Source organism: Lissotriton vulgaris, chromosome 7, assembly GCF_964263255.1.
Source record: "Lissotriton vulgaris chromosome 7, aLisVul1.2, whole genome shotgun sequence".
Taxonomy (NCBI): domain Eukaryota; kingdom Metazoa; phylum Chordata; class Amphibia; order Caudata; family Salamandridae; genus Lissotriton; species Lissotriton vulgaris.
The window spans coordinates 1,737,181,913-1,737,204,339 of NC_141695.1; the positions used below are offsets into that span (position 1 = coordinate 1,737,181,913).

The following is a 22,427-nucleotide window of genomic DNA, read 5'->3' on the forward strand; positions in this document are numbered from 1 at the left end:
GGATACTTCGTTACATATATTGCGTTAAGTTAGCATGAGTGCATTACATGTTTAAACAGCCTTTTTTCCTTCGGCTTCAGTTTTGCACAATACACATACTTGTTGTTGTCGCTTTCACCCTAGAAGCGGTGAGGTGGTTTATTTGAGAATAATATGTTATTTCTATGCTATCAGCTTTGCCTGGTACACTTGGTACAACTGTCTGCACACTGAGAGCTGCACACTCTAAAATTAACCTAACACAAGGTTGCTGGGAGGCCTGATCCTCGCACCACATTAGACATAACACAAATAATGTTGATGCCAACATTTTGGGCTCTACGCGGGTTTAAGATAGAGTTACACGGAATGAACGTAGACACTTGGTGCTGCGCATGAAGAGAGCTGGTAGCTGTTGATGTGATCTACTCCTACTGACATTTAGAGGTATGGGGCCGCCCTGCTAAAGCCCGAATGAGACCTTCTTATATATATAAAATAATATACTAAATAGGGTGCGCGAAATATAGGTGATATAGATTTCTATAGATTTTGCATTATAACATGCTATCACCATTTGCTTACTATGGATTAGTGACTATGCTGCTGACTCTGATTTTTATAATCTGCATTTTGGTATTATACAAGATACTGCGTTTGAGAACTTTGCATTGAATAATAAATATTTCAAACTTGCACTTGTGTTCTTTGACTCTCAGTTTTGGTTTGAAATGATTATATAACGAAAGAGTGTTCATGTGTTCCACGATTCCTGAGGTATTCTAAAGTTCATGTTCTGGTTTGTCTAAGACATGGATCATTCCATAATGAGCCATGAGACACTGTAGCTAGCTAGGTAAGGGGATTTCTGACACTAAGATGAGTTTTGGATCATCCTAACTCACTGAGGTTCTAGATCTCTATGCACAGTTCTGTGAGAGAACGGAAACCCTGCTACAAGGGGTGAGGAGACTGGCACCAGCAAAGACAGTGTGGAATTAGATACATCAGTGGGCGAAACTCGTCCACATTTAGCTGAGGGGGTTATCGAGGGACCACCAGGTGGGCCACAGGGGGGTGATGAAGATTTCCTTAAAATCGTATGGGAGACATTGAAAAAGCTTTTATCCCCCCTCGAATACAGACTCTCACGTATTGAAAACAACCTGTTAGAGATGGACAAGACAATTGTTACTTTAGCTAGTCTTAGTCTAAAGCAAATGGAATTAAAAAACTTACAGGGAGATGAGAGCACTTTACAGGCTCCAGTTGTAGCACCACCCGATCAACTCCCGCCTAAACCCAAACCTATACCTAAACCCCGCACAAAGGTTTGTAACCCTACAGTTACCACCCCACAAATCAATGCCTCAATTCTTCGCCCTGCACAAGGCATACCACCTACAAAATCTGGGTCTCAGGTCGTTGTCCAAAAATTTAAAAAGACCGCGACCCAAAGCACGTATCCACAAGGACATAGCAATACACATAACTTTCGTGGGGGTTTTATAGATCTACCCCCAGATGCTAGGCCGTATGTTGTAGTGCTAGCCGGTGTGCCCGCTTTGGAAACACAATCCCATGAGAATTTTTGGTCACTAAAAAATAAAGTTATTTACTGGCTTAACACAAACAGACAGCTACCTAATCACTTAAGAAGTAACATCCTAATGGTACGTAGGGTACCTTGGGTAGGCCCTACAATTAAGTCCATCCCAGGTGACTGTATTGTTGTTTCCTTTTCAGATCCATGTACAGCGCAACATCTATGCTCATGGGATGCACAAGGTGAAAATACAACAATTGTTGTTAGGCCACTTACCTTCTTTTATCCCCCACTGCAAAACCCAACCCTACAGGGGAATTGGTCATTAGCCCAAAATACAGTGTGGAGACGGCGAAGGGATGGATGGCAAGGCCATAATGGCAGGTGGGAAGGGGCTCCAACCTTCAATCAGTTCGGTTGTTTGGACGAGGTCGATTGACTCCGGAGGGCCAACGATTCCACACACGATCCTGAACCCACTCCCACCTCTGTGATTTCCGCTCCTATCCCACTTGAACCATGTATAGATAGTGCTGCTTCCACTGAAGGCCCACAAATGGACCTAAGTCTTGTAACCAGGCTTATTGAGACTGGGGCGGAAGATGTAAGCCTACCAGAGGTTAATTCCATCTGTAGCCAAAAGGGGTTGCTCAAAATGATTTCCTGGAACATAGCAGGGTTAAGGGGTCGTTTGGATAATGACGATTGGGCAGAATTCATCGACAACTTTGACATTGTTGTATTCCAGGAAAGCTGGGCTACAGTCCCCCTATTTAGAGCAGGGTATTTGAACTATTATAAGCCTGCCATACAGGGCTCAAAGGGAAGAGCCTCTGGGGGATTGGTGGTGTGGATTAGAGACTCCTTGGGGTACCAAGCTACGGAAATTTGGGTGGATAACCCAGACCTCCTATGTATTAATCTCACCAAGGGTAAAAACGAGAGCATTGTCCTAATAAATATCTATGCCCGAGGCTGTCAAGGTGGCCGTAAACAACCGGTTTTGAATGTCCTTGATCTGCTTTTGAGGGAATTGAGTTGTGACTGTTTTTTTGTGGTGGCAGGGGATTTGAACTGCTCATTTGAACCCATCGTAAGTTTAGATGAGGATGTGGGAGCCGATGAGGACACTGTTTGGAACATCCCGCCATTAACCATAGGCAAGTGTGTTAGGGGAACTGAGGCTGCTCTGCATTGGTTGGGATTTTGCATGGAGTGGGGATTGCGGGCAGTGAATGGGCACACAATTTCTGACAAGTCCGGCCAACCAACCTTTAATATTGGGACCAGTATGAGTCGAATTGACTACATACTAGTTAAAGTTGATTTTTGGCCGCTTGTGGTAGATATGGCGGTAGTGGTACGGCCAGAGAGTGACCATAATCCTCTCTCATTGGGCCTCAGGGTATCCGGTCTGGGGGGGGGGGTCCCCCTGTAACAGCTTGCCCGACATCCAAGATCATTTTGTGTAATGATAGGAAGCGGGTAAAATGGCCAAGGGTTTTAGCAGAGCCTCTGCTTATTAAAGAAATAGAGGAGGTGGTAATGAGAACAATGGGTAACATGGTGGATCTACAATCCCCCCTGGGCTTGATTCCCCAATTATCGACCTACACGAGAAGTGCTTTATGGAATTAAAAATCTTGTTCACAAAGCCGTCGAGGTTTAGGAAAGTTAATGCTCCCAGAAGATGGTATAATAAGAGGTGTAGGGAAGCACATAGTAAATTAATTGCAGCAGTTAAATCAAGGGCCACTAATGATATCAAGAATGCCAGGTTAACTTATAAACAGGTTTTATGGACAGCTAAGAGGGAATGGGATGACCAATTTTGGTCAGAACTCCTCTTGGCATGTAAATCGTCTAACCAAACAAAGTTTTGGGAGATTGTTAAGTGGGGTAGGGACCCGGACTCACAAACACCTGTTAACTTTGTTTCCGCTTTGGATTGGGTGGGTTTTTACTCCGGTCAATTTGAAGACACAAGCAAAGCGCTTGGCTCACAGAAAGAGCCCGTATCAGGGTTGCTTTTTAGTGCTGGGCCCGCACTCACCTTTTCATCCACTGACACCGAACGTGCCCTGAATTCTGTTCAGTCGGAGAAAGCACCGGGATTGGATGCAATCCCTGCAGATCTTTTCAAATCAAATCTCGAAGTATGGGTCCCTTATATAACTATGCTGGCTAATGCCATCGCAGCAGGGGCCAGGATCCCTGAATCCTGGAAAGGGGCTGAGATCTTACCAATTTTTAAAAAAGGGGACCGCTCGCTACCAAAAAATTATCGCCCCATAAGCCTAATAGACTCATTACAAAAAATAGTTGCTAGGATGGTTCTTGTAAGAATTCAGGGGTGGATAGAACAGGAAAACATACTATCCCCCATGCAAGCTGGGTTCAGACCAGGCACTAGTACCTTAGATCAGGTGTTCAGACTCACTATGCTTTATTGGAAGGTGGTTTTTTTGGGTGGAGGGGTTATTTATGCCGCATTTGTGGACCTCAAGTCGGCTTTCGACTTGGTCCCAAGAGTACAACTATGGGATTCATTGAGACTCATGGGCCTTCCTGTTGAACTCTTGGAAATAGTTATGAGATTACACGAGGATAACTTTGCCCGAGTGAGGTGGGGCAGACAGGGTCAGGTGACTGACAGTTTCCCGGTAAAACGTGGGGTGCGCCAGGGATGTGTATTGGCCCCCACCCTGTTTCTCCTCTTCATTAACCAGGTTGTCAAATTCTTCACCAATTCTCAGACAGATGCACCCTTTCTGGGTGGGTCGAAGTTCCCGATGTTAATTTTTGCTGACGACACCCTGCTTCTCTCCAAAACCCGTAGTGGGTTGCAGACAGCCCTGAATAGGTTTGCAGAGTTTTGTAGGGTAAACGGTCTACAGATTAATGTAGATAAAACAAAATGTATGGTCTTCAGCAATAAGAACCCGATCACAAGCTCTGTTAGTCTGAATGGTATTTTGATCGAACAGGTGAAGGTAATGACCTATCTGGGTGTGACCCTGGATTACCAACTAAATTGGAAACCCCAGATTGAGGCATTACATCTTAAATTTGTTCGTCTCACTGGCTGTTTACTACAAGAACAGAAGAAATATTTGTCCAAACGCATTGCCCCAGTATTAAAGATCTATGAAGCCAAGATCAAAGCAGCTACCCTGTATGGTGCTGATATTTGGGGTTATAAGGATTTGTCTACCTTGGTCATAGCCCAGAACAAGTTCTTGCGAAACCTGGTAGGGCTCCCCCAATCTACACCTAAAAAACCATTGCTGCTAGACCTAGGTTGTAGACCCTTAAACGAGATGGCCCGGTTTCGTTTGGTGGCATTTTGGCGTCGGCTCTGGACTATTCCAGAGCTTAGCCTCTTTGCAAATGAATTGGCGGAGGTAAAATCATTGTGGGGTGCCTCTAGAATCCCCTGGCTTGGGGAAGTTAAACACGTTTTGCTAGAAATGGGCCTTTACCAGCTGTGGACTAATCCGGGGGGGTTCCATATTCCCCTCCAAACAAGATTTTAAAGACCTGTTTTGGGCATCTGTCAAATCAACAGCAGTCACCCAATCGTTAGATACCAACTTAACAGGGCACTTTCTGACTCACAAATTGACACCTTTTCTTGAGCCTTACTGGGATGTGATTTGTAAAACCCTTGATCGGAAACTGTACCATCAATTCCGTGTCGGGGCACTCCCCATTAATTCATTTACTGTCAAATGGGCAGGGACTGCTAATAACAAATGTCCCTGGTGCCCGGATCAGGTGGAAAGCATTGGTCATTTGTTCTTTGTCTGCCCAGCCTATCGAGCCCTGCGCTTAAAATGGCTCAAACCCACATGTAGTAGACTGGGGAGTAGGGGACATCTCGAAGCTCTGTGGAAGCTTCGTACCATTAGATCTGAGCTTGTTGTGGTTAGTGTGGCCAAGTTCCTAGGCGGGGCATGGCTGATCCGTATTAGGAATTTGAATATCTTATAAATGATAATGTATGAAGGATTTTTATTGCAAAGTCTTTTTATTGCAAAGTCTTTTCAATGTTTAATAATTTTTTTAATGAGCTTAAGGTTGCTGTTTTATTAATATTTCATGTACTGTATGCTGTCTTTTATGAATTTTATTCGAAATAAAGACTTAATGAACTGAACTGAACAGAACCGAACACAGAAGTAACCAAGTAGAGGGTCTTTATAGGGATGGCTGTCAGAATTTCTTTATACAGATATTGTGTAGCCTTGTTCCTATTCATATGCAGCTGGGTCTGGTGGCGCAGTGGACTAAAGCAGCCACTGCAGGGGCCTGTGTTTAACCTCATGGTCACAGGTTCGAATCCTGGCGGGTCCACTCAGCCTTTCATCCATCTGAGGTCAATAAAATGAGTATTATTGAGTTGGGTAACAATAAACCCCTGTTAAACAGTGCCAGGACACCTACAGGTAAACGTGTGCTTTACAAATACACATGTTATGTTATTCATTTAAATGGTTTATCTTGTGTCAAAGCCGTGTAACAATCCAGGCCAGGCTGGACCATTCAAATGCAAACTGAACCCTGTTTTGCAATTAGAATCTCTATTAACATGTTATAGCTTGTGAAAGTTAGACCCATGTAAATAAAGCTTAGATCAAAAATTTTACCAATGCCCACAGATAAATGCTATGGTCCATTTGAAACTGCAGTTAGCCATCAAGTAACAGAGTATCTAAAACCAAAGTCTCTCTATTCAGGGAAGGACATAGGTAAGACAGTCATTCTCCCATCATGCAGCTATTAAATGAAAGTTAAAAAAATGCTCAAAGTTAATTTTAGTTACATATGCTGAAAGGCTGTTTTTAATTGGGTTAACATAGTTCTGCCCTTTCCAAAAACTGTTCGAGTGGCGGTTGTGCCCTGACTGTGGTTGAGCCCCCTTGACTTAGCAGTTCCTGTGCTTCTTTCGCACCTGCAGCCCTCCCAGGAGAGATCCTCTAGTACCACTGATGATAGGTTTCCCTAGGCCAAGACATTCTTACCTATTTCTTCCCTTATTTTTGACAACTGCTTGTCAAAGGAAAGTTGACAATGACCAACACTCTAAAGAAAGGTCTTTCTGCCTGTCACTCTCCAAGGCGAATTCCTGATACTTGTATTTCTTTCAATGAGCAGATTTCTCTCTTTGACTGGAGGGAACCAGACTACATGGGTAGGAAGAGCAGATATTCAAAGCAGAAATGTGATTCTGCTTGGATCTGAGAGGATCTGAAGGCACTTGTCATTCGGAGGAGTTAGGAGGGGGAGAAAAGGATACGTAGACCTCTCAGCGTTCAGCCATTTTAGAAAATGGAGAACAAAGCATTGTGGGATACTGTTGACATAAGTAAGTCACGAAAATCATGAATTAAATGATAGCCTGAGGAAGAATGAAAGAAAATGCCCAAGAGTCCTAAAATGTTCTACTAAGAGATATTTAATGTAAAAAAAATGTAAATTGATACTTGTATAGCGCACTACTCACCCGCAAGGGTCTCAAGGCATTTGTACGAATACCGCTGTGGAACCCATCCTGGCTTTCCCTGTGAGGCGTCCACTCCTGGGCACCCCCAAGGTGGAGGCCAGGCATCCTTAGCGTTGTGGGGGCCGTTGTGGAGATTAAGCAAGCTATTGCCCAGAGTTGCAGAGTGGGACTCCATGATTGGAATAGGCACCAAGGCGAGAATTATCAGGTCCATGGAATTTTTTAGCCCAAGACCCGCTGAGGCGGGGAATTGAACCCTGGGATAGACGTCTGAGTCAGGGTCTGCCACTCTAATCATTGAGCCACACTTCTCCACAGATATTCATCAAAAATGGTTGTGTTAAACTTATAAAAACTGTTGTCACAATTTTTAAGGCAGATTATCTCTTGAGGATATGAAGGATGATTACTGCACGTGCAGAATTCTTGCCTGGCTAGCAATAGACTTAAAGGTGTGACTCCTGCTTCATCTTGAAGTTCTGGACCAGAAAGGTTTCTCTGAAGGTCGAGAAATGTGGCCTCTTACTGACCAGTATGAACAAAGAAGGTCCACAGTGTCTCTGGGAGAAAACCAGCCTTCGGTGAATGTCTTTTTTGAGGCAAAAAGTGTGGAAAGTTAAAGAAGTAGAAACAGTTGCAATGGCTTTTAGAAAACCATCAAGACCAGTGGTAACTGGACTTTTATTTTTGTTCCTGACTGGAAAAGGAAAAAGTATTTCCCACTTCTATTCGCAGCCTTTTGCCAAATGGGCACAGAAAATCACCATATCCAACATTGCCCGCAGGTAGATTTTGACAAATAAGGGGGTTGTTAAAACTCTTGCCTGGGCAAACTGCTAGCCCTTGCCCATTCTTTCTCCACCTTTGGTTGCCTTCAAAGATGGCTAGGATCCCATCAACTACATCCTGTTTGATAATTTGGGGGGTTTGAGGTATGATTGTTTTCTATGAATGCATTTAAATATATTCATTTCTTTTTATCTCACATTTAAAGTTGTTGTTTTTGTGTCTTTTTACTTATTAGATGTTACTCTTTTTAACTAAACTGGTGTGGGAGCTTTAAATTCTTTACTTCTTGCCTGTAATTGTTTTCAGTGTTTCTGTTCATGTAAACCTCGTAATATGCTCTGAGGGAGGAGTTGCTGTTTTGCCAACCCACCAAGGCCAAGTTTGGCATTCCCCACAGTCACCTGTTTTACATCTAGAATGAGATTGGTGAGACTCAGTGGGAGGTCAGCCCCAGCTCACATCATGAATGAGGCCTTTCTCTCCCACAGCTTAACAACTGGTGTCCCACAGTGCTGTTTTAGGGTATGTTAGTTCAGTTTCAAGCTACTCCCTACAACAATATACTCTGGTGCACTTGTATCCTAAGTGGCTTTTAACACACTATCGCAGAACCTGTATGAGTGTGCTCTTCTACCCATGTCCCTTTGCCTCATACATACAGACCTGGAAGCGCCGGCATTCCTGCAGGTCTGGTCCCTTGGTTTGAATGTCCATGAGTTTGGTGTCCCTGCTTTCGGACCGGAGAGTGACGCTGAGCTGGACTTCTTCAGTGACACCGCGAAGCAGCACGCATACGGTGGCCTGCAATGGGTGGTGAATTTCAGCCGGAGTGAGCAGCATGTGGAACCTGGGGAGAGAGGAGTGTCTGGATCAGTCAAAATGACTAGGATGCTTTAATAGGAAATACAAAGGATAAAGGGCCAGATGTAGGTAAATAGCATTTACCGATTCGAAAATACCTAATTTTACTGATTCTGTATTTTCGAATCGGTAAATGCTATGTAGCAAATCATTCGGTAAAAATTACCGAATCGTTAAGATTCGGTATTTACCGAATCGGTACTTACCGATTCGGTAATTGACATTCATTCCTATGGGCCAGTAAAATACCTAATTTTACTGATTCTGTATTTTCGAATCGGTAAATGCTATGTAGCAAATCATTCGGTAAAAATTACCGAATCGTTAGGATTCGGTATTTACCGAATCTGTACTTACAGATTAGGTAATTGACATTCATTCCTATGGGCCTGGAGGCCCATAGGAATGAATGTCAATTACCAAATCGGTAAATACCGATTCGGTAAAAGGGGGAAAACATTGAAGGGTGGCAGGGTGTCACTTTGACACCCTGTTGCACCCCTCAATTGTGTATGGGTGCACATGTTGCAGACATACATGCTCTAAGGGCATGTATGTCTGCAACATGGCACTGAAGCAATTTGCAAAAAATTGCTTTTTGGGGTTTTTACGTTATTTACCACAAACTTGTAGTTGGTGGTAAAGGGAGGGGAATTATAATAGTATTGATACTGCATTTTTAGACATGAATGGTTGGGTTCCCATGAGCAGGGGGGAAATGGAAACAGCAGAAACTAGAAGTGCTTATTTTGAAAAAGAGACTGAAAAATGCATGTGAACATGGGTACTAAGAAAGGAAGTCTAAAGCTTGTAAGACCAGTGTGCAATGAATGGGAACAAACTACTGAACTGATTTACACCAAAACACAAAAAGCCCTCTTTCTGGACCTAGATCTAGCTTTGTGCCAATTTGGTGTAAATCCGTTCAGCGGTTTGGGCTTCAGCTGTGTCTAAAGATCCTATGGAAAAATGAATGGGGAAAATGCATTTTGGGACTCCTTTTGTCTCGGCCCCCACTTCATGAATCACCCTGGAACGTTCCATGGGCGGCAAAACAGTCAAAGGATAGCACTTTTTTAGAAAGTTTCATGGAGAGTCTTCAAATGGTGTTAAAGTTATTATCAATACAATAAATGATATATATGAATACTTACTGTGTGTGGCAAGGGCATGAGTGTTGTAAAGCCACCTACGTGGGAAAGGTTTGCATGGTAAAACCTGTGTGGTAAAGACTGCGGGGCATATTACCAACAAAGTGGCGAAGAGAGGTGTCCGCCGCCTTGGCTTAACGCCTCTCTTCGCCACTTCGGGAACGCTAGGCTACACCATATTACCAAGGATACGGTGCAGCCTAGCGTTTCCCCCTGCGATGGCGGTAAGTTTTACAACTTAACGCCAGCGCAGGCAGGGAAGGTTTGTTTATGTACAGGAAGGTGTTCCTTCCAGCACAGAAACAAAGCTTAAATGCCATTTTGTAACTTACATGTGTGCTGCTTCATGCAGCACACATGTAAGTTACAAATTGGCATTTTTAAAAATCGGTTTGTTTATGTACAGGAAGGTGTTCCTTCCAGCACAGAAACAAAGCTTAAATGCCATTTTGTAACTTACATGTGTGCTGCTTCATGCAGCACACATGTAAGTTACAAATTGGCATTTTTAAAAATCGGTTTGTTTATGTTCATAAACAAACCTTGGCATTTTGCTTTTTCCATGTGAGCTGCACAAGGCAGCACACATGGAAAAAGCAAAAACGAGGAGAAATAAAGCATTTCTCCTCGTTTCGCCACCTTAAGAACGGGTCTTTCCTGTTCTTAAATTCGGCGCTGCCACCTATTATCGCCTATCTTGATAATAGGTGGCAGCGTCGAAGTGAATGGGTGTTGCGGTGGAACGCCCACCACAACACCCACTGTACTCCCCCTATCACGATTAGTTTATCGTGAAAGGGGCCTTATTACCAAGGAAGCGTTAAGTCAATTAACGTGGCTTTAAGCCATGTTACTTGACTTAACGTTGCCTTGATAATAGGGTGATGCAAATATCGCCGCGTTATCGGCAGAATAGTCCCGATGACGCGGCGATAAGGGGCTTGATAATATGCCCATACGTAGTTAAGGCTGTTTCCTCTCTGAGAGCACATCGCTCCTTCTACCTTTCCTAGGCAAGAAGGTAAAGGATTTTTTATATGTTTTTATCAGTATCCATATGTGATCTGAATCAAACGTTTAAAAGACAATATAGAAATAGTAAATAGAAAACAGAAATAAAAGAAGGAGGGGTTGGCTTGCCAGCCCTAGCTCTGAAGTGTAGTGCTTTATTTGGAAAGTTCACATATGATCAGACAAAAAAATCACTCACCGTGCAAGAGGCAGTCACTGAAGTTGGCCAACCCACTGCCCCAAGCTGGATGTACAGTGAGCAGATGATAAACGTAAATGACCACTTAAAAAAAACAATGGATTATTGTTTATGGATTTTTTGATTAACATGAAGTTGGCAAAACATCTAAACCTGCCTCTAGACCAGACCAAAAACAAATCTCCCTGCAGTTGACAATAACTTGGCTTTATTGGGCTGGAGTAAGGGTCATTGAATAAATTGTCATTGACTGGGCCATATTATAAGCATATTTAATGCTTTACTTTAAAAAAATATATAACAAATGGAGGCCAGGGGTCTTGTACTGTGTTGTTACACGTGCTGAATGTGTTTTTTAAAATGAAAGATATGTTTTCAGTAATCTTAGCAAGACACCACCATTATGAGCCTGACCCTGACCTCCTCCTTCAAAGAGAAATTCTTGAATGTGGCTTTATACATTACTTACAAGACCCTCATGTTGTGTGGGGAGGAAAAGACATAGACGAGAAGGTCGGGAAGGCCCTTGTAGTGAAGGAGGGAACTTTATAATATGTGATGTGATATGAAAGAGTCAGAGAGTCCTGCCAGCAAATATACAACAGCATGAGAGGCTCTGGGCTCATGGAGAAGTCATTTGTACAAAAGATTCAAACAAAATCCAGCTGTGAAGTGTCAAGGAAAGGCAGGAGGCAGGAGCCGGTGGAGTGAGGCAAAGACAGAGATGCATAGTAGCAGTTGTTAAAGTCACATTTGCCTATTGAAACCTAAAAAACTTACATTATAAAGCAATGTCTACTTGAAGTATGAACAACAGACGTATGTACTTTTTTAAATCTCTGATGTTGCTTTTTTGAACAAAAGGATTTTTTTTTAAATAAGACCCCACAAGTGTTATTATGTATTTCTATACTAAACTAGAACATATGTAAGTAAGCATTTGGTTACCATGCACGTCTTTCCAAGAGGGCTTCTGTATTTAGCAAATAGGCCTTGCTACATGCTGTGTGCATTGCAATGGGAACATTCTATTGGAGGCTGAAAGATACACCCATCAGCCAATGGCATTAGGTGAGACAAATATACCTAGCTGAGCCAAGATGTGGTTGCCAAAGTCTTGAAAGAGGCTGTCCAAAGTACCAGTGCTTGAAGAAGGACAGACTCTGTAAGTGCATAATGTAGGTAATAGGTCTGGTGCACCTAAAGGTTTGTTTTTCATTTCCTGCTTTTTGAAGAGGAATGCCAGAGTAGTTCCTGAGCAGGTCCACACCTCGAGAACCAGTCCCAAATCCTTTCCAAAACAGAAATTGTAATCTCCAACCTTTTAAAAATATATACAGTCTGAAGATCACAGTCAAAATTTGAATTCTAAGGAATTCAAGTCAAACTTTAAGTTTGGGATCTCTGTACCTCAATACTGCTATGGGGTAAATGTCTTTCATCACATGTGGTAAGTGCATGCCAATGTTTGAAGAAGTAAATTATATACAAAATCCACTAAATACATCAGTGCTGTGTTGAACTCCAACCTCAAAAATGGCAAATATGTTCATATGAGCTCATTTTGCAGGAGGCGACAACAAGAAGGTGGACATTCAGGCATGGTTGGATCATGGCAGCCCATCCTGTTCTGAAAACATTCCTCTAAACTGCAGTCTAGAGATGAAATGCCATAGTGGTTGAATGGCCAGCTCTATCCTGAATTTGAACCACCAGCTCTTTCAGCAATTTCTAATTGAGTTCAAATTCCTAAAATCAGGAGAATTCTTAAATAAGCGGGAGACAGTTACTGTCTGGAACTGTGACAGTAAATAAGCCATAATTAAAAGTGTAGGGAAAAGTTCAAACTGAAAACGCCTTGCCAGAGTCAATAGGGCTGAGCTTTGCAAGCCTGTGATGTTATTGGTAAATATACAACACAGAAATTTAAAGTTTGAAACTAAAAAAAGAAAATAGTGAAAAATGATCCATTGCAAGAATAAATTAAAACGTCATGGACTGAAAACAGAAAGGAAGCAGAGATTGTCTTACTAACACTGACACAGAAGATACTAATTTTAGATGGTTGTGCCCATCTGCATGAGCAAAATGCTTCCACTTACGCTGACAATGCCGGATGTTGAATGTTCTGATAGGTGAAAGCAAAATGTAAATGAAACTTCAACAGATCAGTAGATTAAAAGGATTGATTTTAGATTGATTATGCTTCTAGCAGATGATTTCAAGGGTGCAAGAGTCTATATGTGTGTGTCTTTGACAAATATTAAGGTAGGATGAATTTTAAGCTGAGGAAATTGCGACACTTTTAATTTACCAACCAACTATCTCAATTTCTTTCTTGAATGTACATTTGGAATTCTTAGTTTATTGCGGACTTGTGATTTTTTCATTTGCATTTCCACATCTTATTTTGTCAGCCTTGGTCGCTGTCGTGTTTTTATCAAAAATGTTTACTTTTTGGGGTCAAATCTTACAGTAAGTGTTTCTAAATACACCTTTAAAAATGTAAACTGCAGTATCACTTTTGGCAGAGTGACACGTGAGAAAAAAATATGTTTAACGTAAATATCCCCTTTTTGACTTGAAAAGATAATTCTTGCGATTTGCCTCGCAAGGAGCTTCCCAGCACTGCGGTGGCCTTTATTGATGACTGTGCCATTCAGTACAAAAGTAGCCTTTTGAGAGAGACAGACACCATTGTTAGATATGTACTTGTATTAAGTATCATTTTCTTATCTTTCCATTCCCCTACAATACATTATAACACAATACAAAGTACTTTTTGGACAAGAGCAATCATTCAGGTACTGCCAAAGTACACAGTGTGAGCAAAAGCTCATGTACACAATCCAGATATGATCTTTTGCGGCCGATATAGCTTTACATGTTGTTTGTTGTTGCTCACATATGTCTTGCATTTATCTGCCTCCCCTCCTGTCCACTTCCCGCCCTTTCCATATTCCCAGCCCAAACTGTAAACAAAGTTTTAAGCTGCTTTCTGAGAAGATCCTATCTGCATGTACATGTTCAGGAAGTCCACTCAACAGGCACACCTTTAAGCACACAAGACAGTAAAAACATTTAACCACCTCATAAAAAGGTAGTTTCATTTAGCGCTTAAGCCCCTAGGGTTTGAAAGCACTGTAAAAACAGAAACAAATGTCATTCAACTTGAGACAAACATATGTATTGTTTTGGGATTGCACTTCTGATTATCGAACCCCAGAATATCATGGTACAAGAATATCAAAGACAGAATATCGAAGGACAAAATATAGAAAGGTAAGTACATGCAGTAAAGAATGCATTTACTTTTCTTAACTGAACATCTCCCTACCTTGAAGCTATATACAATGTGTAGGTACATAATGTGGAGTTTGGTGTAGACAATCTAGACCTACATGTCTTTTTGTTTTATAGATATACTAGCAGCCCGTCCCGACGTTGTCCGGGTATGAATTGCTGCCGGACAGTAGTATATTGTCTTGTAGGATTTCGTTTTGATAGCATTTCTTATCTGTGACAGGCCTGTGAAACGCTCCGATTCACAGTGCACCGCTGATGCACTTAAGAGTGCGCGTTCAGTAGTGTGTGAACTCGAGTTTCCCTACTTTATTTTTCCTTCCAATATTATATAGCGCGAACTCGACAACATGGCATGAGCACAAAATACATTACAGAAGAACACATTCATTTGTGGTAGGCACAGGAAGAGAAAGCAATTTGCCTGGAATCACAGGATGTTGAGCTGATGCCGAGATTCGAACGTAGCTCTCCAGCTCTAAAGTTCGCAATTCTAGAACTTGTGGCGGGAGGTGTGTCTAAAAGTGTATGTTGGTGCTGGCCATCAATGAGAGAGACCTGTGCATTTTTCAAATGGGTGGTGAAAAAATATGAGTATGTTGCTGGAGATGTCGGCAGCCGTGCCACCAATGTACTTACAGAGGGAGGGTAAACACCCATTATTCCGCAACTTTCTTTGCGCATACCATCATTCCGCATACTTTCATTACGAAAGTACCATGACTCCGCAATGCCATTATAACGCATGGCATTACATTTGATATGTTTTTACCACGCAAACATTTACAATGAAATTCGTTTTAAATGCATGTATATGTTTTGGGGTACTGAGGTATATGTTTTGGGGTGTTTGGTAATTTTAAGGGTTCAGATATAGTTTTGGGTTATGGGGTACAGGGGTAGTTTTAGGGTTTAGGGATAGGTATGGGTTTTGGGGTACAGGGGTATTTTTAGGGTGCAGGGCTAGGTTTGGGTTTTGGGGTATAGGGGTATTTTTAAGGTTCAGGGGTAGGTTTGGGTTTTCGGGTACAGGGGTATTTTAAGGGTTCAGGGCTAGGTTTGGGTTTTGGGGTACAGGGGTATATTAAGGGTTCAGGGCTAGGTTTGGGATAGGGGTACAGGGGTATTTTAGGGTTCAGGGGTAGGTTTCGGTTTTGGGGTACAGGGTTATTTTTAGGGTTCAGGGCTAGGTTTGGGTTTTGGGGTACAGGGGTATTTTTAGTGTTCAGGAGTAGGTTTGGGTTTCGGGGTACAGGGGTATTTTAAGGGTGCAGGGCTAGGTTTGGGTTTAGGGGTACACGGGTATTTTAGGGTTCAGGGGTAGGTTTGGGTTTTGGGGTACATTGGTATTTTTAGGGTTCAGGGCTAGGTTTGGGTTTTGGGGTACAGGGGTATTTTTAGGGTTCAGGTGTAGGTTTGGGTTTTGAGATACAGGGGTATTTATAGGGTTCAGGGCTAGGTTTGGGTTTTGGGGTACAGGGGTATTTTTAGGGTTTAGGGATAGGTTTGGGTTTTGGGGTACAGGTTATATTTATAGGGTTAAGATGGACTAGTGTTTAAGGGTGTTAGGGTATTTTAAGGAGTAAAGGTGTATTATGATTATGGGGTGCAGGGGTATTTAAAGTGAGCAGGGTGGGATTAGCACACAATATGGGACATGGCATGAAGAACGGAACGTACCACACGCCCCCGCGTTTTTTACGCCCCCCAACACACGCCCACAGCACAACGCAGACACGCCCACAAGGGACTACTTTGCTGGTACATTTCTTTTACCTTTTAAATGTATATGGTGGGCGTCTGCATAGCCCATGTCCTTCTGCTGCAATTGCCCTTTCCAACGCTGTATTGGGTGTTGTGATTGGTGCTGTGGCTCCTGAGATTACCCGCCTCAAAGGTTTGGGCTCTCTCTTTATTATATTAGTATGGATGTTATCTTCAATATTGTGACATATTGATTTTCTGGGGTCGAAATTTAGTGTGCACACAGTGAATCTCATTTACAAGAAATGTATGCATCGCGGCACCACAAAACGTTTAGCTGCGCCATGGTGCTTCACTTTTAAAGCACAGGGATGTGTTGTATTAACAACAATATGACGCATTCCGGTGCTTTCCCCTGTCCTGGCGCACAGTTGGCTGCCCTGCGCCAGTGCAGGCACTCTTACGTCATATTGCAAGGGTGCTTGGCTGCAGGAATGATTGGTTTTGTGCAGGAAGGGACAACTTCCTGCACAAAACCAATCATTTTTGGCATTGCCTTCTTTGTATGCATGCTGCAGATGGCAGCCCGTATAGAAAGAAGAAAAAACGATAAGGATATTTCTCTTCGTTGCACCTCCCTAACGCCGCCCCTGTGGAGGCGTTAAAATCGGAGTCATTTCAGGTTTAGGATTTCTCATAAATCTGGGAATGTTATGTTATGTTATGTTAACAATCTTTTATATAGCGCACTTACACCCAGAGGCTTCATGTCGCTGACTAGCAGATGCCCGGGCGGTCAGAGGATTATACATAGGCCTGAGTGAATAGCCAGGTTTTAAGCTGGCTCCTGAACATTAGGAGATTAGTACAGGAGTGGATTTCCAAGGGGAGAGAATTCCAGAGTCTGGAAGCAAGAGTCGCGAACCTGCGTCCTCCCTGGTTTTGGAGCGTGAAAGAGGGAATGACCAGTGGAGAAGTGTGGCTCAATGATTAGAGCGGCAGACCCTGATGCAGCGGTCTAGCCCAGGACCAGGGTTCAATTCTCCGCCTCGGCGGGTCTTGGGCTCAAAAATTCCACTGACCTGATAATTCTCGCCTCGGTGCCTATTCCAATCATGGAGTCCCACTCTGCAACTCTGGGCAATAGCTTGCTTAATCTCCACAACGGCCCCCACAACGCTAAGGATGCCTGGCCTCCACCTTGGGGGTGCCCAGGAGTGGACGCCTCACAGGGAAAGCCAGGATGGGTTCCACAGCGGTATTCGTACAAGCGCCTTGAGACCCTTGCGGGTGAGTAGTGCGCTATACAAGTATCAATTTACATTTACCAGAAGATGGAGATTGGCGGACCGGACGTTGCGAGAAGGAATATACCTGGGCAAAAGATTGTTGATGAATTGGAGACTGCGGGAGTGAAGGGACTTGAGAATGATACAGCCGTTTTGAATACTACTCGTTGGGAGATAGGGAGCCAATGAAGTTTTTTTAACAGGGGCCTGGCTGACTGCCAACGCGGCTTTTGATGGATCAATCTGGCGGCTTGATTTTGGACCAATTGGAGACATTTGCTCAGAAATAGAGGGAGGCCCAAGTAGATGGAATTGGCATAGTCCAGGTGTGACAGTACTAAGGCTATCACCACTTGGATCAGGGCCAGCTGGGTCAGCATTCGACTGATCTTCCTGATCCTACGAAGCTGGAAGAAACAGGAGGACACCACCGTGCCTACTTGGGTTTTCAGTGACAAGTCCTTATTGATGGACACCCTCAGGTTCTTTGCCGAGGTGGAGGGAGTAGGAGGAGAGCCAAGTTCTGGAGGCCAATAGTGAGGTCCCCAGAGTGATTGACTTGTGCCGTTGAGGACTAGTTTGTTCTTACTGGGATTCAGTTTCAGGTGATTAGAATCCACCCATTGACGGATGTGCAGCATGGTGCCCTGAAACTCCCGGATGGATTCAGGGGAGTTATCTATTGTGAAGAGGAGTTGAAGATCGTCTGCATAATTAAATGAGACGGCCTTGAACGCTTTCAGGGACTGAATCAGAGGAACCAAATACAAATTAAACAAAAGGGGGGACAGTGAGGAACACTGGGGGACCCCACAGGAGGTGTGGAGATTGGGGACAGTTAAGGGAGCTAGACGGACAGCTTGTCTGCAGTTGCTGAGAAAGGACCTGATCCAGCTGTAGGCTGAGTTACAGATGCCGGCCTGTCTGACACGGTCCAATAAGATGGTATGATCGACCGTGTCAAACGTGGCCAAGAGGTCCAGTAGGACCAGGGCCTGTGGGATTCCTTTATCTGCATTGTCGCGAAGACAGTCCATGACAGCATTGATGACTGTCTCGGTGGAGTGGGCGGGGCGGAGCCCGGCTTGATAGGGATCCAGAAAGTTAGACTGCTTGATGAAGTTGGAAAGGTGGGTGGTTACATGAGCTTCCTGGAGCTATGTGGACAAGTGTGGCTCAATGGTTAGAGTGGCAGACCTTGATGCAGAGCTCTGGCCCGCGACCAGGGTTGGATTCCCACCTCGGCTGGTCTCGGGCTCAAAAAGTCCTCAGACCTGATATTCTCGCCTCAGTGCCTATTCCAATTATGGGTCCCACGCTGCAACTCTGGGCAATAACTTGCTTAATCTCCACAACGGCCCCAACAGCACTAGGAAGCCTGGCTTCAGCCTGGGGGTGCCCATGAGTGGACACTTCACAGGGAAAGCCAGGAAGGGTTCCACAGCGGTATGAGTAATAGCGCCACAAAACCGCTTGGTAGCAGTGCGCTCTACAAATACTTTACATTTACATTTACATTTCAAGAACTTTGGCCAGATAGGGGAGGAGGGAGATAAGCCTGTAATTGGAGAGGGTTGAAGGATCTGTCCCCGTTTTTTTTAAGAGGGGTACGACGACTGCTTCTTTAAAGACTTTAGGGACCATGCCCTGGGACAAGGATGCATTAAGAAGGGTCAAAATGGGGGGAGAGAGGGCTGAGAAAATATCTTTTAAGAAGTAAGGGGGGCAGCAATCCCTGGGGGAGCCAGATTTTACCCTGGTCAGAAGGGCCTGTAGGGAATATACATCAAGAGGTGGGAAGTGATCAAAGGAACGGGTACCGGAGATATGTGCAGGAGGGTTTGGCTTAAGATCAATGACTGGGATGCTGGCTTTGATGATAGCGAATTTATCAAAAAGTATTGATTAAGAGAGTTGCACAGATCTTGAGTGACCACAGATTTGGGAAGAATTCTCTCAGTGTTGGTTAACTTATTGACAATTGCGAAAATATCCTTAGATTTGTTTTCCGAGTGTTCTATTATGTCCGAAAAATATGAGGCTTTAGCTTGGGTGATGGCTTTCTTGTAGTCTGCTCGAGCAACCAAATAAATAGATTTTGCCTGTGGGTCATAAGCTCTTCTCCAGTTCCGCTCCTTTTGGCGGGTATCTAATTTTTGGACCCTCAGATCATGGGAAAAGCACTTCTGGTCATCCGAGCGGCGGGCGGTTTTAAGTCTTTTTAGTGGGGCGTGTATATTACTTGCTGCTAGTAGCCAGTCTGAAATGTTGGCCTAACCTGATCAAGGTCCAGGTTATCAGCTGGAATGGAACTATCTAAACTGTCTAAAAAAGCTTGTTTATCAAGAGTGCTCCATTTCCTGTTGAAACGTTCCTTAATTGCCGGGGGCTTGCTTCAAATCAGAGTAGAGATATTGAAGTTAATAAGGAAATGGTCGGACCGTATACAAGGGGATATGGTGGGTGTGGAGACAGTGAGATTGGTACTCCACACCTGATCAAGTGTATGCCCCTCGACGTGGGTGGCGGAGACAATGTGATGACTAAAATTAAGGCCAGAGAGAAGTTCCATTAATTCGCTGTCCTGGGGGCAGCCTAGATCATCGTTGCACCAGTAATTGAAGAGCTGAGTAAGAGGATTTTTGGATAGTCCATGACCACAGTGGCCAATTTTTCGCACAGTGAAAGAGGAAATAGGGGCATGTGTTGGGGGGGTCTGTATATTACTACACAGATTAGTGGGCCGGCCTTAGATTCAAGTTTAATAATTAGATTGTCTGCTGCAGGGAGGTTCAAAGTGGACATGGAGGTAAAAACATGATCTTTATTGATGATGGCCACTACTCCACCTCTTGCTTTTCCTGGGGCCCGGTCGACATGCCGAATGTAATAGGTGTCTGGGAGGAATGTCTGACATAATATCGACAGACAGAATATCGAAATGCAAAAATATCGGAGCAAAAATATCGACAGCAAAAATATCGGAATCCTATCTTCATTAAGGTAAGTACAAAAATATCGAAAAAATAATATCGTAGTACAAAAATATCGGAATCAAAAATATCGTTTTTTTAAATGTATTAATAATAATGTAAAAATAATTTTAAAATACATATAATTTTACAAATATTAAATAAAAATATTTTTAAAAAATTAAAACTAATACATATACATTTAAAATAAATTAAACACTTAATAATTGAATGTAATTTTAATTTTTTTCATGTAATTTATTTGATTTAATGTAATATTTTTTAGTTTTTACCCTGTACGCCTGTACCCCAAAAACCCAAAACTGACCCTGAACCCTAAAAATATCCCTGTACCCCAAAAACCCAAAACTGACCCTGAAACCTAAAAATACCCCTTTACCCAAAAACTGAAAACTGACCCTGAACCCTAAAAATACCCCTTTACCCAAAAACTGAAAACTGACCCTGAACCCTAAAAATACCCCTTTACCCAAAAATTGAAAACTGACCCTGAACCCTAAAAATACCCCTTTACCCAAAAACTGAAAACTGACCCTGAACCCTAAAAATACCCCTTTACCCAAAAACTGAAAACTGACCCTGAACCCTAAAAATACCCCTTTACCCAAAAACTGAAAACTGACCCAGAACCCTAAAAATACCCCTTTACCCAAAAACTGAAAACTGACCCTGAACCCTAAAAATACTCATTTACCCAAAATTAATTAATATTATTTAATTACCAATTAATTATTAACAATAACAATAAAGTAAATATATTAGCACATTTGCTGTAATTAATTTAATTTAATAATTAATATTATTTTTCCCAATTAATTAATTAAGAATAACAATAAATTATATATAAAAAATATTACTATAATTAATGTAATTAAATAATTAATATTAATTAATTACCAACTAATTAATAATTATAAATATGTACAAAATTATATTAATTAATTAACTAATTAATAGAAATTAATTACCAATTAATTATTAATTAAAATATGTACAAACATCAATTAATTAATTATTATTAAATTACTTCCCACCCTATTCCCCTATAAACCCATAACCCGCTACAGAACATATTTATCAATTAATCAATTAATTAAAAATAAAAATTATTTCTCAATTAATTAATTAATAATTCCTACTAATTAATAATTAATTTAACATAATTAAATTACTTCCCACCCTATTCCCCTATAAACCCACAACCCGCTACAGTAGTAAAAGACAATATTTAATTAAATTACATTAAAAATAAATAATAAAACATAATAAATACAATATAATATACACTAAATTTATTTAAAAATTGATATTAGTAACATCGAAGTTATTAATTTCGATATTATTGACATCGATATTTACAACTTCGATATGACTGATATCATACTAATATCGATATTAAGACTGTCGATATTACTTACCTTCGATATTTTGTCCCATCGATATTTAAACTTCGATATTTTTGTATATCGATATTTAAAAATCGATATTTTGTCTGTGTACCGTCTGGGAGGGCTGCCAGGATGTCCGGGGAGGAGTCAGTATTAAGCCATGTTTCAGTGACAAAAAAGATGTGAGGTTTGTCTGATAGGAGGAAAAGGAATTGATGCTTGACTAGGGAACGGGTATTAAGGTAAGAGATGTGAAGTTTTAAGTCTCTGGCGTGCGCTGGGATAGGCCTCTGGCTCTGGCAAGGAGCGGTGGGCAGGGTTCCTAGTTGACTTATGGGATCTCGGAGAATGCTGAGGCGTTTAAGGAGATCAAAAATGGTGTGGCAAGGTGAGTGATTTACCTGGTGTAGAATTCTTAGGTCCTCCGAAGAGTAGGTGGTAATTTGAGCAGGGGCGCTGGCCCCTGGGCCCGGCTAGGCGCGGACGGACGCAGACGGGCTTGCCTGTGGCTCGCCTTCGGCGTGTCCGCTGTGCGTCCGGGTGGGTGGGGCCATTTTATCCTTGTGAGGGCGGGAGGGGCAAGACAACTAGTCCTCCACCCCGAATACTCCCCCAAGATGGCGGCTCTGAAATGAACAGCATTTCTTTTAATCCCCCAGACAGCACCTAATCGGCCGAAGGTGAGAAATGCGAGAGAGTGCAGGTGAG

The 22,427-nt window shown here is 42.5% G+C and overlaps 1 protein-coding gene across 1 annotated transcript in view; it reads right to left on the reverse strand.

Moving 5' to 3' along the window:
* Positions 1–22,427, reverse strand: part of LOC147706522 (alpha-2-macroglobulin-like protein 1) — a 290,022-nt gene that overhangs the window by 252,954 nt on the left and 14,641 nt on the right. Inside the window, exon 2 of the mRNA XM_086932987.1 lies at positions 8,484–8,667. Within this exon, the coding sequence (XP_086789113.1) occupies positions 8,484–8,667 (184 nt within the window). The remainder of the gene's footprint in view (positions 1–8,483; positions 8,668–22,427) is intronic.